Source organism: Delphinapterus leucas, chromosome 9 (genome assembly GCF_059928025.1).
Source record: "Delphinapterus leucas isolate spDelLeu-1000000601 "Yukka" chromosome 9, BTC_Dleu_Yukka2, whole genome shotgun sequence".
NCBI lineage: Eukaryota > Metazoa > Chordata > Mammalia > Artiodactyla > Monodontidae > Delphinapterus > Delphinapterus leucas.
Genome location: NC_143137.1, coordinates 72662442 through 72677634, shown reverse-complemented (window position 1 = coordinate 72677634; position 15193 = coordinate 72662442). Strand labels below are relative to the sequence as shown.

General features: G+C 34.4%; 1 protein-coding gene across 1 annotated transcript in view; it reads right to left on the bottom strand.

Annotated features, from left to right (window-relative positions):
* Window positions 1-15193, bottom strand: part of ITGB8 (integrin subunit beta 8) — a 97713-nt gene that overhangs the window by 5958 nt on the left and 76562 nt on the right. The window contains exons 8-13 of the mRNA XM_022587879.3: window positions 14212-14301; window positions 10342-10476; window positions 7283-7688; window positions 4604-4829; window positions 3240-3346; window positions 72-235 (exon numbers count right to left, since the gene is read on the bottom strand). Of these exons, the coding sequence (XP_022443587.2) occupies window positions 72-235; window positions 3240-3346; window positions 4604-4829; window positions 7283-7688; window positions 10342-10476; window positions 14212-14301 (1128 nt within the window). The remainder of the gene's footprint in view (window positions 1-71; window positions 236-3239; window positions 3347-4603; window positions 4830-7282; window positions 7689-10341; window positions 10477-14211; window positions 14302-15193) is intronic.

Below are 15193 nucleotides of genomic sequence, written 5' to 3'. Positions count from 1 at the left end.
TAATTAAGTGCCTAAATATTGAAAGTAGACAAAAACATACTGAAAGTATTTCTTTTTTAGAATTCACTGACCTTTTTTGAGGCTGACACCCTGTAATCTGCCGAGGACTTAATTTTATTACTATTCCATTGTAGTATCACCTGTCTAATAATAAGGACTTTAAGCAACCCAATCAAGAATGTAACTATGAAGATGATGAAAAATATCCTCAAGTAGCTTGGGCTAGAGAAACATTCTGTAAAGAAGCAAACGAATAAATGGTTTAAAAAACTGGAATGAGTAAATCAAAGGGTTCTAACAATAATGTTAGAAGTAAATAATGTTCATCATCTCAGTAGGATTAGAGATATTTGCAAATCTACATTTTCAAAATAGAGGACTGCCATTATTGTTGATTCAAGAAGTAAACTAATTATTATTACACATTTATTATTCAAATCTTTTCAACAGAAAACTCTCCTTTGGAGAATAGCCACAATTAAGGTATTCAATAAGATTATTTCTTTGCAGCTTGATTCTTTATTTGTACTAACTGGAATATGTCCAAATCCCTTAACCAAATATAATTTTATCCATGACAGAGAGAGGGACAGTATTTTGGCGTGGTGTGCATCACTAAGTGGAAAATGGGATTTAAAAAATTATTTAACAGCTCCGTGCATTAACGTATGTTTTTCTTGTTATGCTTACTCCTCATTTGTTACACATCAGTAATGGAAAATAAAGTAAACATCTGCAGAAGCTAAAATCAGTACTACTCTAATAGATGAATAAATATTTCCTTTGAAACTGCAGTGTAAGTTTTCATTATTATTACACATAGCTTCTCTAGGAAATGGGAGTGTATAATTTGGGACAATACCCAAATCTCTTTCCTCAATTGTTATTAATTTATTTTTTACTTGTCTGTTAACCACATCTATCCTATTTTGCTTCTAAAAATCCTGCTTTTTGTTTTTTCAAGGACAGATAATTACTAGCTGGAAAAGGAAATGCTACATTAAGAGGAGGGGCATTCTAGGTCTCTGTTTTAGCCCTAGACCTTTGGCAAACTCTAGTTGGAAATTCTGCAGGCTCTGTGGCTGCCAGAGGTATTACCCTAATCTAAGAGGAACATGGTTGCATAATACACAAGTACTCCACAGAACTCACCAGCTGCCCCACACTCACAAAATTATCTCCTGGCCTAAAGAAGCATGTGTTTTCCGTGCATCCTCCAGACTTTGGGGACTTCACCTAACTGTCTGAAGGTCTCCTTGAGAATGCCTTTTGGGAGGGGACCTGCCAAGGCTTAGAAGAACAGTCACTCATGAGTGATTTGTGTCTGAAATCCCAGGGATGACCAAGCATTGCTCTTGAATACGCCAAGAATTCAGTAACAAGGGCAGGGGCTCTTCTCTAAGTGTGAAGACTTAGAGCCCAGTTTTCTCTTGGTCATAGTGATAAGGTTCCTTGAAAGAAATGCTAAAAGGAGGCTGGAGGACTACTAACTGGAATAGAAGCACCAGATGCAAGTGCAAGTCTCCCTTTGTTATGGTCTCACATGCAGAGAGAATCCAGCATGCTCTGTTCAAAAGTGGTACCCTTGGTGGTGCCCAGGTTTGTGACATGCATGCCTTTCATTTCCCTTGGCTGACTTAGAATACTTAATCAGCTAAGGTGGCATGTGGCTTGATCTCACTTAATGGCTTCTTGCCTAGTAGGAGCTTAGCCAGAAAGACCAAAAGAACACCCTTTAAGTGTGATCAAGTGGATAGATAATAGAGATGGCTAACAAATGCCCTTTCCCTCTCCTTGCACAATAGTTGTGAAGGGGAGGGTAGCCCCCTAGCTTCTAATACATTTTACAAATATTTCTAATGGACATTTTTGGGGCTCAAATCTGCATGCATTTTTAAATTTCAAAATTTGGAGAGCCAAAAATTTAGCCCTGGCCATGCCTCTTTTCTTAGTTTAGGTCAAGCAAGGGCTTTTCCTAAGGAGCTTTAAGGGAATACTTTTTGTAACCACACTTAGGTCAGAATAGGTTTGTTTCCTTAACATAATAAATTACATGTTGACAATAAGAGCTTTATTTATTAGAAAAGGCACTTGGCTTTGGGGTGTGATTGCTGCAGCCCCAGCTGGCAGCACATGGGCTCTTTTCAAAGCCAAATTTATTATGGGCTAAGATTAGTGTGGATATGAGGGGAGAGGGAAACAAAACTCTGGAGAAAGTTTATTCTCCTGTGCAATCTCTCTAAGACCTGGAATTATTCTTACAGGTTAGAGGAAAGACAAGAAATAGTAGTAGCAGTAGGAACATTTTAATGAATGCATAATTTCAAGCTTCATTTCTAATTCTTATATAGTTTAACACCTTAAACCTGAACAAAATGGGGGTGCTGGCTTTTGAGTTCTAATGAACTTTTGTCCAAAATGATCTTTGAACGCAGCTTTCACATGTTTCTTCCATTCATATATCATCTTTTAACTGAAAAAGTTTTTTCATGTTCACTGGCTCATTTAATCCATACAGCTCTTTGAGGTTGGTATTATTATCTCCATTTTACAGATGAGGAAACTGAGGCTCAGTGAAATTTTGTAAGAGGGCTGATATTTCTTAGTTAGTAGTGTCAGGAGACATGCCTTAAGCTAAGGTCTTCAGACTAAAATTTCCATACCCTTTCCATTGTGCCACCTTTATATTCATTCACCCCTAAATTATATTTATATCAGAATGAAAATTATCAGGGAGGAATGGCCCTTTTGAAATTATGTACTTTGCAAAATTAAATCATTGCTACTTAGAATTTTTTGGCGTCACCTGAAACATGAAAGTAAATGTTCGTTTGACATGAGGAAGGTTATAACTGGAAACAAGTTTGGATTGTGAAGGGTAATGATGGCTCCATAGACCTTGTCTCTAAGGGTGAAATGGACTCTACTTAGGAAACTCCTATTCTTGGCTCACTGAGGTCTCTCTAGAAAATCTGTTTGGTATACTTCCATGGAGGTGCACAGCATGCGAATTTAGCTGGGTAGTTGAGATGGTAGTTTAATTGTTAGGTGGGAGATCTAGCAATTCAGCCATACCATGGCAAATATCCTCAGCTGGTTTTATAGAGCACTATTTCTTGGAGGTTGAAAACATTGAAGCAGTTAGTTCTTTCTTTAGGATGGTTGATTATGAGCCTTTTTAGGGAATATGATTCTCTGCAGATACTCTTCAGTACTTTGATTATTAACCTTTTGTTTACCTGATGTTTGGTCCACATAATGCTGTTCCTTGAGAGTACATGAGGTTTTACACCGATCAAGTATAGCTTGAGACAGATTGTGAGGGTGAAGGCATTGCACACAATTCCTGTAAGGGGAAACAGAAGTGAAAACATTTAATTTTTTAAAATGTTGTAGCCTGTAGTATTTTCTGTAAAAAATAAAATAGGGTACTGCTTTAGGACAGCAGAATTGTAAAACTGGGAAAGAAAACTATGACATTTATTTGTAATCTTGGCTGAATTTAATACCATGGCAAAGTTACATTCTAACCACTTAAAATATTTTAATGTATAAAATCAACATAATGATTTTTCTGTACTGAGAAGAAAATCTCTAGGAAATGAATAAGATACTCTCACTGCAAAATCAAAAACAAAACCAGCTAGCACAGATGTTTTAGAAGATGAATATTATGATACTACTAGAAAAATTTAGCAATGAACATACAGTTCAAATTTTGGTTGGGTTCATTAGAAATACCTCCATCACTCCATCGTTATCTTCCTAGTGTGTTACATAACCTACAATGCATAATTTAAAAAATTTTACTTGAGAATGTCTTTTTAAAAATTGAATAAAACAAATTGTAAGGCACAGTGATATTCTGAGTAGTGGTCTTTGAGCAGGACTCAAATTGTTATTGGAAAATTAATTATTGGCACAAAACAACAATGCCACCATTATTTAACATCACCTTTCCCTTATCCATCACTTCTTTCTAGAGTGCTTCATAGCCACCACTTTTTATCTTTAAAAGAATAAAACAATAATAACAGCTAACATTTATTCTATGATTACTATGCACCAAGTACAAAGGTTTAGGTATTTTTTGCATGAACATCTAATTTAATTATTTCACAGAATTATACCACAGTATTATTATTATCCTCACTTTTAATATCACGAAACTGAGGCACAAAGAATTTAAAAAATCTTGCCCTAGATTAAACAGCTAATTAATAGTAAGTTGGGAAGCAGGCAGCCCCTAAATCATCACATCGTACATCTTAAACTTACACGAGGTTATATGTCAATTATATCTCAAAAAAGCTGGGGAAAAAAAAAACCAATGAAGCTTATGAACACTGAATATTATTCTTTAAAAAAAACACCTATTTCAAAAAAGGCAGTGAATACCTAGATAAATTTTCATGCATGGCCAAAGATTGGAATCTAAGTCTTCTAATTCCTAAATTCCTCATTCAGTTCTTTTTTAGCGTGATGATAACAATTTATCTGGAGAAGATCCGGCTTTTAGGTTAAGGTAGGCAAAATAGAAAAGGTCGAACATGAATATAATGAAGGACTGCTTTATGTATGTTTGGAATCAGGAAACACATACCAGTTTTCATTGCAGGCTGTGTGACATGTGGGACAATGTTCACAGAAGCGGCCGATGCTCCTGGGATCGGTGCACTCACACCTGCCACATACACATGTGCCTCTTCCACTACACACTTGGCCTTTTGGACTGACACAGTGCTGGGCAGATGCTGATGGGCACTGGCACCGATCCCCTTCCCAGCCCCTGAAGCACTGGCATTTGCCTGCCTCACACTCTCCATGCCCTGCAACAAAGACACTCCAAGACCTAAGTTATTGAGGTCACTGACTTTGTGAAGCATTTCCAAACATGAATTCCCCTTCCATTTCCATGGAAACACACTGACAGTCAAGTGAATAGAAACAGCATCACTTTCTATTTGTCTGACATAAACAATGCCAGGACTTAGGAGTGTCTATTTTCAAAGCTGTTCTGTTGTAGATAATCTCCCCATGGTAATCTATTGTGCTGACAATTGTGAATTCTGCCCTGCCGCAGTGGCTGCCCAACTACTTGAAGGTCGCTGTACATTCAGTTTTAAATTAAAAAGACAAATATAAAGAAGCTACAGAGGCTGACGTAATGTTGTCTGATTTGAAATTTGAAAAACGGGTATTTTATGAATAGCTTCCATAATTTTTCTCTTAGTCACTCATTATTGCTCAGGGCCTGGGATAACTTTGAAGGTCTATTTGGCAAACCCTTTTAAGTGCTTCAGTTCTGCTAGTGCCTTGTTTAAAGATAAGATCTCTGGGGAAGTTGAAGTAATCCTTTCACATCTTCAGCACATTATTTAGCAGGTTTGTGGGACATGTCTTAAAGTATGCTGTGAGGTGTTATTAGGTGTTAAATGAGAGAAGGCAAGAAGGAAAGCAAGGTGGTATGTGTGTGCATGTTGTAGTTGAGGAAGAACACTGATGATACTCAGTTAAGTGGATTTTAGCCTGCAGGAAGTATCCAAGATTTAATATGCTAATGTGAACTAGAAATCTTCAAGAGAGGGTAAATTTTCAGGGCTGTAAAATGTTTTTCAAGTTTATCTGGCCAAAGACTTTCCCTTCCTTCCTTCTTTCCTTCCTTTCTCCTCTTTCCCTCTCTCTTTTCCTCCCTCCCTCCTTCTCTTCCTCCTTTCCTTCCTTCCCTCAATTCCTGGCTTCCTCCCTCCTTCCTTTTATTGTGGAGCACCTCACAGGGTAACTGTTCCATAGCATCTACTGTTGGATCAGCTCAATTTGTTAAATGTAAAACTAATGATATCCAGGCCAAACAAATGCCTGCCAGACCCGGTTCCCTGTATATGGGCTGCATGCCTAATCCTAGCCAGCAGATCTGTGATCATGTGTTCTTATTCTCAAAGGACGCTAGTGAAGAAAATGCTTGTCAGCCTACAGTTTGCATTTATAACTTATATACAAATAATTCAAAGCAGATTCTCAACTGCCTGTAGGTCAGTAGTATCATAGTCATATAGAAGGACCAGTACATTGATTTTTAATATTCTACTATTAACAGAGACTGGGATTCTCAGTGTATTTCAAAGTTCATTGAGAGCTTGACAGCTGTGGGAAATGATGATCTCAGAATTCTTTTTCTGCCCTGTCCCAAACAGGATTAACACTAAAATATTAGATGACAATTGCAGTTTGTTCTAAAGTCATCTATAATCCATTCTACCTAGATACCAGGTACAGCTGAATAAATGTTTAGAATATAAAATATTATGTGTATAAGATAGAATATAAAGGAAATTTGCCATCACATATTTATGTGATATAGGGTACATTTTTAATTTACACAAGAATAAAAATTTATTTTGTATAGGTTTGTTACTTCCCATATGCTTATTACAATGAAATATTTCATTTCATCAATAATTTAATATTTGCTTACCAAAATGCAAACTTTAAAAAGGTGCTTTAACAATAAGTGGATTTAGCACACTGTCACAGAAAAATTAATTCATTTAAAAATAATATTTTGTATTAATTTTCAAATGTTGCATATATTTTCTAGAATCTAACCTCTAGGTGGCAGTAAACTGAATTAGCCAAAAAGTACTTTTGATATTTTCATTTTAAATTATCTCATTTTTAAATCCGGTCTTTGTGTGGCCTCTGGGCCTAATCTAGATTTCTTATGAAACCAGCATTTTCTTGAAGAATTCTGTCCTTTGACAGTTTTGTTGCTGGCGTTGTTCCAAAAATAAACTAGAGAAATTTAAATTACTACAGATTTACAATGCCATCTATGATAATGCATTAAGAATTTTACAGTGAATGAAAAGTATATTTTTATAGCTAACTATCCTCTGAGCAAGACTGAGGGAGTAACCACTTATGAGAATGAATCAGATCCTTCTAGAAGAATACCCAGATTATAGAAAATCTGTCAGACATTATCAGTAATTTCCTTTTCTGGTATATGTCTTTACAAGATCAAGGCATACTTGAAAATAACAATTAACTTTTGGTTCTAATTTTTAAATATTTCCTGTATAAAATAATTTAAACTATAAATATCAGAATCATGTACTATAAATCTGTAGCTATGTCCTAATTTCACAGACTTTGAAAGTTTGAATATTAAATTCATATTCAAAGTTGGTAATTATAAAGATGTGATTTAAAGATACTTTAGCATATATGCTAGTTTAATATATAACTATATAAATAACTGCATGTACATACTTATACTCACCAGCACACAGATTTCCATGGTGATATGGACAAGAAAAGTCATCTTTTTCACAGTATTTTCCATACACTTTTCCAAGCTTAATTTTGTGACATAAACATTTCCCACAAATACAAACTCCTCTACTGCTGCAAGCCGGTTGATCCTTGTGTGACTTGCAACTTTCAGAAGGAAATTGATCTTCATCAAAATGACATTTATTCTCATCACACTGGAAGCACTTGGCATCTAGAAAAGTTTCTTCTACACACTTTCTTTTAGGTCCTCTGCTGTCATCACACCGACAGCTGCAGTTTCTATGTATATGAATTTTAGTGGTTTCATTGAAACCAATAGGTTTGATTATTGCATAGCTCTTTCCTTCCATGACATCACATTTTTCCATTGTAACTGTTACATTGAAAAGAACCTAAATATTTGGGTGGGGAGGAAGAAAATATATTTATATGTCTTGATAATTTTTATTACCAATATTATATCTGTTAATATTTAAGTCAATAATATACCATCTTATATAAATTAATATTTATAAATTACACATGCACGCTCATATGTAGACATAACATTCCTTTTTAATTTCATTTATTTCCTAATTAATGAACTGGAGAGTTAAAGGATGCAATGACTGAGACTTGCCTGTATTACAGCATTAAATGGACATGGGTTCAAGCCTATTTGAAATGTGTACTCTACTTCCGATCATTAATTTATATCCTCAACTGACTTCTTAGTAAACTTGAGAGAGAATAGACCATTTTCTGGATTCAGTCCTTAACATGTGGAGTTACTGAATATATTTGGCACTAAAGATAGATCAAATAAAGTAAAGTCAAGAGCTTCTGCTCTACTGGTTTAAAACCCTGAGATGAACAATTGTTCAAATGAACAATTTTTATTTTGTTTCTGTTTTCCAGGGGCCCAAGTAACTTTAGAGTTAAATCTTAGTTTATACATGGTGTTATGAAGAAAATATGGGGCTTTCCCTGATGTTACTCAAGGGAAAAAGATTTAGGATTCTCACTTTTAGATCTTAAGATCTCAATAAAAGGTCATACATTTGTCTCACTGGAAGATGTTAGTCCACAACTAAGGATCTGGCCTGGCAGGAATTGGTTTCTCCCATGCAAACTACAGAATGTCTTTCTCCTGCCAAATTTTTTCTTTTTCTCTATTTTGCCTTCCTGTACAACACAATTGGCTTAGTGTGTCTATTTATATTTGTTAGCTCACCTTATGATCTTCAGGTACTTTGGCAAATAAGAAGGTTACATGTTTTTTTTCCATATTAGACTGAGATAAGTTACAATTTAAAAATACTTTGTGCTAGGCTTTTTGGTTGGGATGGAGTTAGATTAGATAGATAGATGATAATAGATATGGATGAATATATAGAGATAGATATATATATGAATATATAGAGATTCACGCTCTCTCTCTCTCTCTCTATATATATATATATGTATGTGTATATAGATATAGATAGATAGATATCCATCCCAACCAAAAAGCCTAGCACAAATATACACACTGATATGAAAGGTCTAAATTTAGGTTTATACGTTATATATATATCCATTCGGAATTAGAATTAGTCTCATAATATTAAAATCAATACAGTTGGTGTCAGACTTGAAATGTTTTTTCTCTTTAAAAATATAAGGATTAACAGACTGTAGGATAATGTGGTCAACTGCCAATATTAATAGAGCAAAACTTGGGGTTTATACGATTAAGTGGTCAAATGACTCTTCCTTAGTCAAACTGTTTATACTACTTGGTTGAAAGTGAGGGAAAAAAGGGATGTGGACAAAGAAAAAGAAAAAAAAGTGTAAGGAGTAAGGAAAACCATTCTGCCAAAATCGGTTTTGAAAGAAAGAGCTACTTCTAAAAAGGTAACCTTTTCTCAGAAACTAACTTAGCACTATCTTTTGCTAGCACAAAGTTTCTCTATATTCAGTGGAAATTAAATATGTATTTTGTAAACTGGCATAAAATATCTTTTGAACAAAATTCAAGGAGTGATTATGGAGGAGCCTACAGAATTTGAATTTGAAATAATTAATTTCAAATATACAGCTTGTTGGAACAACTATACTACCTGCAGATTCTAAACTTCCCAAGAGAGAAAATTACATTCTAACTAAAGAGAAGGAAGATTCTCCTTTATTCAACCTTAGAATACTAGGATTTTTAATCTCTTTCAGTAACTTTTTCTTTTTGTCTATAGCATGATATTAAAATAATAACATCATAGAACCTTGGAGATGGATGGAGGTAGGATTGGAAATCTTCTAGTTCTAGCTGTTTATTTAAAAATGAGGCAACTGATGCCTCAAGAGGTAAATGACTCACTGAAAATCACTTCATTCTACAAGAATTTCTTTTAAAAGCATATTTCTGTATATTTACTTTCTATTGTGCCAATCCTGGGAGAATCCGTATCTTCCCCAGTCCTATTTCCTGATGCTGCTATAATCTGGATCTCTCTTTTCCATATCTCATTCCTTTTTAGTTAAATGATGACACTTTTTTGTCGTTGTTGTTGCTCTTAACAAATTTCCCTACCTCGTAGGTCATTGTATTGAGCTAATACAAGTGTACTGGGACAATCACAAAGTGAAAGATTTTGTAATTCTTAATCTTTATCAACAGCATTCTTCTCTGTCGTTTTTACTTTCAACTTTCACATTTACTCTGAGAATTTTCAGATTTGAAACAAAAAGGTATTATCATCATCCTAAGTATAGGCACTTCTTGTTTGAGGAGATATGATTTCCTAACATTCACTGGCTGTGTCATCTAAGTTTAAAGTTATTATTATTAAATAATTATTTAATATGATATATATTTATTTATTTTAACTAGAGAGTTTGAGAAAACAGTCAATGGAGTTACAACAAGTAGGAACTTAGGGATTAGATAATAAAAGTTACTTTGAAGTGTAAATGAGATTCTTGAGGTCGGTAGTAAAAAAAGTTTTTCTGAATGGTTTGATTTTTCTGTAAGAAAGCATGCCAAACAACTTAGTTTACTTTAAATGGGAAAAACGCACATGCACATACTTCGTCATTGCTTGTCACATTTCCGCATCCGTCTGTGCCTGGCTTTCTGCTCCCATCTGGACAGATGGCAGTAATGTTAAAATAGATGCCTTTTATCTGGTTTTCCACCTGAACTTTCACTTCTGAAATGAGTTTCTGCAGAGATGACATTTTTTAGTTGTATACTATAGCAGTTTCTAATGTAAGCAACAAAACAGAGTCAAGTTTATCATGTCATTCTAGATTTAATTTTTAACTAAATCAAAGAGTTGTCTCTGTAAAAGGTCGATTAAAAACAGTGTTTCCACATAATGACCCAATTACATTTGAAATACATAAAAAATACTGAAGGATTATCTGCATTTAAATGGCTCTATTTTTTCACATATTTCCATGACTGCATTTTGATCACTTCAGAGATATTTCTCACTCAGCTTGTTAGGAAAATAATCATTTTAATCCAATAACATTTATATTTTTTGGTAAAATTTAAATAAAGCATTGAGAATACATATATCATCACAGAGGCTAAATCTTGACAGCTTAAAATCTGGAACATGCTTCTGACATTTACAGCTGTTAAAGAAGCATTTCCGTTTCAAACATTTTAGACTATCATGAAAGCTAAACTGCCTTACTGATACAGAATTGAAAGGTAAATTTTGGGGAGGGCATTTCTATACTGTAGGTATAAGAAATACCTGCCAGTTATGGCTCTATAAATTCTCCAAGAATGGCCTAGAATTTTTGCCAAATCCCTGGTGCTTGCTTATGTCAATCAAATTTGTTCCAATCCTTAATACTGAAATAGGGCCCCTTACTGGGCAGAAAATCATTTGCTCATTTATTCACTAATTTATATAATCATTCAAAAAACATGTATGTATTGCCTATTATGTATCAAGCACATCCTAATTTCATCCAATCTCTGGGTTCCAAAAGTTCTTGCTACATTAAATATATTCTGTAGATCTGTGTGAATTTCATCTCATAAAACTAAGAGTCTATCACATGCAAAAATCCTTAACTTATTTTTGTAAACAAAAGGAAAGGGAAAAGATGAAGTATGTACCTAAGGAAAGAGTGAGTAGCAGGGTGTGAAGGAAAAAGAAATCCCCATGGTTTCTAATTCTTTACTTGAGTAATTTTTCTTCTTCAACTGTATAATCAATAAAGAGATGTGTGCTTACTGATTAATAATTGATCATGGAATTATGGTAGTAAATCTTTAGAGTAAGATACTTCCTCAAATTTTATTTGAATAAAGGTAAGACTACATTAGTCACATTTTTTATCTACTAGAGAATTCATACATTGTAATCACTTAATTAAACAATTTCAGTAAAAAATAGAAACTTCTAATGGTATACAAATGGTATTGATATCGTTGGTTTGACAAATCAGAAGGAAGTTCCTAATACCATGACTGTTCTTTTTGCCCTTTTGAAATTCTGCTTTCCTTAAAACCTTAATCTAGTTTAACCAATGTTTTTCAAACAGGTTATGAAGACAAATAGCTAAAATTTTGCCCAGTTTTGAGATTAAGAAATTAAGTTTCAGGGCTTCCCTGGTGGCGCAGTGGTTGAGAGTCCGTCTGCCGATGCAGGGGACACGGGTTAGTGCCCTGGTCTGGGAAGATCCCACATGCCGCGGAGCGGCTGGGCCCGTGAGCCATGGCCGCTGAGCCTGCGCGTCCGGAGCCTGTGCTCCGCAATGGGAGAGGCCACAACAGTGAGAGGCCCGCGTACCGCAAAAAAAAGAAATTAAGTTTCAGACACAGTCTTAAGCTTGTCTTTTAATATCTAACAGGAACAGAGGCAGAATTTATTTTTTCTAATGTATAATTATTTTTTATTCAACATAATTTTTTTTCTGTCTTAATTTCAGCTAAATTACTATTAAGTTATTATAGTCATGATTTTTATATAGTTTTAATTCTAATGGCAATGCAGATGTAAAGGATAAAAAACAAAATGCAATCACATTCACCTGTACTAAATTTGTATATAATTTTATAAAAGTCTTAAAAAGGAAATGCAAAGTATTAAAAGTTAGAATAAAATATTTCTATTATTTTTTTCTTCAATGAACTGTGAACAGTTTCTGTTGAGCTGTGAAGACAAAATGAAATTTCAGAAGAATTTTGAAAGTATAGACATATATAAAATAATAACAGAACCCCAACTTAAGGAGATTGTTTCGCCAGAGTTTTTGTTGGTTTTATTAAAATTGTTATTCAGATTGTTTAAGGTTAATCAGAACTGCAATTAGATAATGCATCACATACCTATCCTAGCAAATAAAGAACATGAAAAAAAAAACTGCTGTTTCCCTTTCCATGGGTGCAGTTTGAGATACAGGAAAGTTTGTCGACTTATATTTTTTCTTTGGGGTAATAAATGGGTTCATACTATGAAAACTAGGGTGACTTCTAACACTGTAAGCTCCTTTCTTATTTTGATTATACTTGGGAACAAACTTCGGATGGGAACGAATTGTACATAGGTTTGGTTTTCCTTGATAAGAAGCTCCACCAGTCCTAATGTTTTTTGTTTTTGTTTCGTAACAGTGAAGAAGAAATATAATTAAAAATGCTTTTCTTATTTCATCCAACATAGTCTTCAGATATAGAAAAATTCCTTGGCAAAAAACACAAAAACAAAAAAATCTCGCAAGGTTTATTTTCCTTTTAAAAAAAGAAAGTTTAAACAAGTCCTTCATTTTCTATCCCGTGTCTACTTCCTGCCTTTCTCTTTTGTAATTGAGTCGAAGGCAGATGTTCCATGAAGAAAATGAGAAGAGAAGCCTGCGATTTCTCACAATGCTTGGGCTACTTTAACACTGTTCAACTCTACTGTGTCAGGAAGGGAAAAAGAGAATTTTGGGAAGTGAGAGTTTATCAATGGTGCATAAATTCAGGGTAGAATAAAGCATATCTTTAGACACTATGTAAAAAAGAAAAAACAACAACAGAAAAACAGATTGTGTAACACAGGAGGAAGCACCTGGAAGCTAGAATTAAGGAAGACCTAGGTTCTGGTGCTGCTGCTTCTGCTTGTTAGCTGTTTGGCCTTTGATTGATTTGCTTAGCTTTTTTGAAGTTCTACAAATACACAGTGGGAGTACTAATACTTGCCTTATAGGTCGGTTGTGTGGATTAAATGAGGTCATGTATGGAAAATAATTGGTTCTTAGTGGTATTAAAATGACAGCTACTATTATTACAACTTCTTAAAAGAGATTATTCTATCCAGAAATGACTTAGATTGAGAGAGCAGATGTTTCTTAAATCTTTGCATTTGGTACCCACTCTACACGAACTGGGGACAGCATACAACTGTCATCTCAATAAAGTAGTGTATCTCTTAGGATGATTCTTTTAATCAAACTAGTTTAGTAAAACTGCTAAAGTAAATGACCGAACAACCAAGTGATTGATCTAGGAGACCCCAACAAAGTTCTCTTAGTAATCTCTATATCTCATATAGTTCATTTTCCCTGGAAAGTTGCTGTTTAAATAACACTGTGGATTGATTACTTTATCTTTATGGCACTGGAAATTGTGAAATTTCTTGGTAATAAAGTATATTCTATAGCTGTGATTTGGTGACTCACTGAACATTTGATGAGGAAGGAAATTTAGATAGTCTGTAGCTCAACCTGAGTTTAGTAAACTGTGTCATTGAGACATAGTGAAGCACAGAAAGCTGAAATGACTTTCCCAAGGTTCTATAACTAGTTAGTGGTAGACCCAGGGCTAAGCTCAGTTTCCTAATTCCTAATCTGTTTTTTCCACCACTCCTCTCAAGATGATAGGGCATTAGTTTGTACCTTGCCATGGAAATTGGGGTTAAAAGTTTATTTGAAAAAATGTGTACAGTATATACATACCTTATAGGCTTCTACAACCAGATTATTGAGGTTTGCAGCCTTTGATTCTATTTCACCAGCAATGGTGCCAGGCAACAGGGGTAGAAGATCCTAGAAAACATACCAATAACCTGCACTTAATGACAATAGTATACAATGGTTTAGCAATCAAATATTAAAAAATCTGTAGTTATCAGTGGAAGGTGAGTCATTACATGAATCAAAAAATATGAGACACAAGAAAAATATAAGCAACTAAGCAGAGCAGCCAAAACATATGTTCCTGAAATAGTATGTATTTGTATGTACATGAGTGTGTGTGCGCTCACAAGTTACATGCTGACCTAAAACTCAAAGCACAGACCGGCATTTCCCAAACTATCTCCCATAGAACATGGTCCCAAGAGATTTTAAAATGAAAAGGGTTCTGAGGGCAAATAAGTTTGATAAATTCTGCATATGGTTTATTCCACATAGAGACTCAAAATGTACACCACTGCAATTCAGAAATAATTTAGCATTATTAAATGCAGCATTCCCTAACATTTACTTAATTACAAAACTCTTTTCTCATGTAACATATACAACTATTTTGCAGAACTACTTTTCCATGGAATGGTCTTTAGGACATATTTGCCCAGACAGGAGAAAAAAATCAGAGTCACAAATGGAAGCTGCATGGAGCAGGTGTTCTTGATGGATGGTACATAATAATTATGGAATCAACTCTAGGTATTCCTAGTGAGAAATGAGAATTAGCAAAGGCTTAAAGGTTTACCCAAGTTGTAGATGAAGTAAGAATAGAGAAGAAACTAGTCTGACTAGAGTGAATGGTGCATATTTATATGGAATCAGATTATGAAAAGTCTTGAAATACATTTATATACTCATTTTACCATTCACAAGTATCATTAAGTTCCTGCTGTATGCCAGCTACTACTTGGTTACTAACAATTTGGTATCTCAGGTAATAGGGAAAATGTATCAGTTAAATATTTTAAAA